We start from the raw sequence: 2393 nt of genomic DNA on the forward strand, positions 1-2393 counted from the left end.
GATTTACAAAATTTAGAAGCAGCTACGCGCAAACAACTTTTACATAAAATGTTTCATATCACATTTTGACTTTTAACAACTATAGACAATTTAAAGTTCAAAACCAGCAAAAATATTCCAAACGTAACACACTTGTCTGCTTGCCTACGTTTCACAAATGAAATAATAATGGATATTTCATGGAGAGATACTTTATACTTCATAGATAAATCGTGATTCCTCTTTTCCATCATGACACTTATAATCAATACGTGAAAATAATTTTCTGTATTCAGTCACATCAGCATGCTTCGAATCTACGTACTGCCATGGCGGACTAAGAAGAATTTACAAATTACCTCCCTTGTACCAGTCTTCAAATTAAAATCTTATTCGGTGAAAGAAATTTTGGCGAAAGCTTTGATGAAACACTGTTGAGTTAATATCTGGAAAGGAAGTAGACAATTTTATCAGTGTAAAATATCAGAGGTTAATTAGTAAAATCAAATGCTTTGCGAACTTACATTTTGTCTGTTTTCTTTCAAGTTGTCGATTTTCACTACTGGTGTTTGCTCATCAATAAAATCGAGACGACGCCTTTTAAATGGAACAGCTGACGTTTTTATAACTTCTAAGTTGGTAGCTCTGTTCACGTGAACTTCCACTTTTCCTGGCTCAAATTTGGATGGCACCACTGCGGCATTTTCAAGTTTCACCGGTGATTTGAGCATTTCGGCATTTTGATAAATAGAGTGTTTCTCTGGAGAGAAACAAACCATACGCCAAAGATTGTCCTCCACTTGCATAGTTGCATTGAAATATTTTGTATTGCTTCTGCTTCTTTTCAGCTCGGATACGGCATGAATATAGCCTTTCACGTCAGATTTCTTCGGATCCTGACTGTTACCAGCGTAGGAGTTTGAAGTAGCCATCTTGTCCGCACCGCACGTTAAGCGTCAAAGTATAACGCATGCTTCAAACCGCGTCAGTATAATTATAAGGATAAGCCCCTTTTCTGACAAACGTTTGACCGATGTAAATATTTCAAAAGGCGGGAATTGTGTCGTCATTCCGCGCGGAAAATATTTTATTCCCGGGAAATATTTATTCTATATTACATGTAAGATAGCTAGATCGACGGTCAGCGGCGAGAATTTTTTAATGTAGGCCTATTTTTTTTTTTTTTAACATTTACACTCCAATATCTATGGTATACTGTCATTCCACATTTTTTTTCAGGTTTCTGTAAAAAAAAACTCCGTCGAGTAAATGCAGACATGTAGATCTAGGTCTAGTAGATCTTATAGATCTACATTCAGCAATAATGAAAAACAAATGGTCGATTAAACATTTTTGCGAAGACTTTAAAATAACGTTTAAACTATTTTTTAACCGGTTGAAGGTCGTTATTATTATATGAAGTAGAAGTTTTACTTTGGATTCAATCGATACATAAGGAGACACGAATTCCATGCTATTTTGCTAGAAAACTGCTCTTTTTGGAAAACAAGCAATTTAAAAAAAAAAGAAGAAGAAGAAAATGCGTAATTAAAAAAAAGATAAAAAAATAGCATTATCCTCCGTAAATATTAGTAGTTATGAGGAGACAATACTATAGTTAACGCAAAGTAACGGTTATTTCAAGTAAAGATTTTAGTTTTTTGGTGGCATTATTTCATTTCATGAAAATTTGAAATTATTAACTTCTTTCTTAGTGATTAGATCATAATAGATGTTCATGAAACGTCTCCACGAATGCAGCAATAACAGGGCTATAGTGCGAACGAATGTTTCTGTCGCATTGGCGCGTGATTATGTGGCGTTGTCGCGCTATGCCCCCGCCTGCTAGTGCGACAATGCAAGAGCAGAAATCAGCCACCATACAGCTGACTATATAAAATAATACATATGTATGTATGCTTTCCTTTTACCAAGATGATTATTTGACATGATGTGTGATGTTGACCTTTGAGCTGATGATGACATACTTTTCTGGAGGCACGAGAGCTTAAAGGCCCACTACGTTTCCGAAACAAAAATGACAAGTTTATTTATTACAATTATAACGTCGGAATATATATACCAATGGCCTAAAATGAAGTTACAACACCAAATAAACGCAAGATTTCCTGTAAAAGACTATGTTACAATGAAGGTTCATGACGCTGTTTTGCCGCGTGCCTCTGTGATGGTCAACTACTGCGCGGTAATTAGCTAGGACGACGCCGGGTAACATACTTGACGACCCGGGTTATGGGAATTAGCATTTAATTATTATTATTTTTAATTGTTCAGAAAGGTATGATGAGTGTAGTATTTACGGTAAGCTTGTAACTTTTACGACTCTACTCAATTATCAAACTCGTTATACATTCACATTTTAAAAAGTAAAGGCCGTTTTGGAAAAGGAGTAC

General features: G+C 35.4%; 1 protein-coding gene across 1 annotated transcript; it reads right to left on the minus strand.

The window, feature by feature from the left end:
- Positions 1-482: 482 nt before the first annotated feature.
- LOC138311334 (uncharacterized) lies at positions 483-911 on the minus strand. The gene has a single exon (XM_069252757.1). It carries the CDS (start codon positions 909-911, stop codon positions 483-485), a length of 429 nt encoding a protein of 142 aa, XP_069108858.1.
- Between the last annotated feature and the right edge of the window lie 1482 nt (positions 912-2393).

Source organism: Argopecten irradians, unplaced genomic scaffold (genome assembly GCF_041381155.1).
Source record: "Argopecten irradians isolate NY unplaced genomic scaffold, Ai_NY scaffold_0017, whole genome shotgun sequence".
Classification (NCBI taxonomy): domain Eukaryota; kingdom Metazoa; phylum Mollusca; class Bivalvia; order Pectinida; family Pectinidae; genus Argopecten; species Argopecten irradians.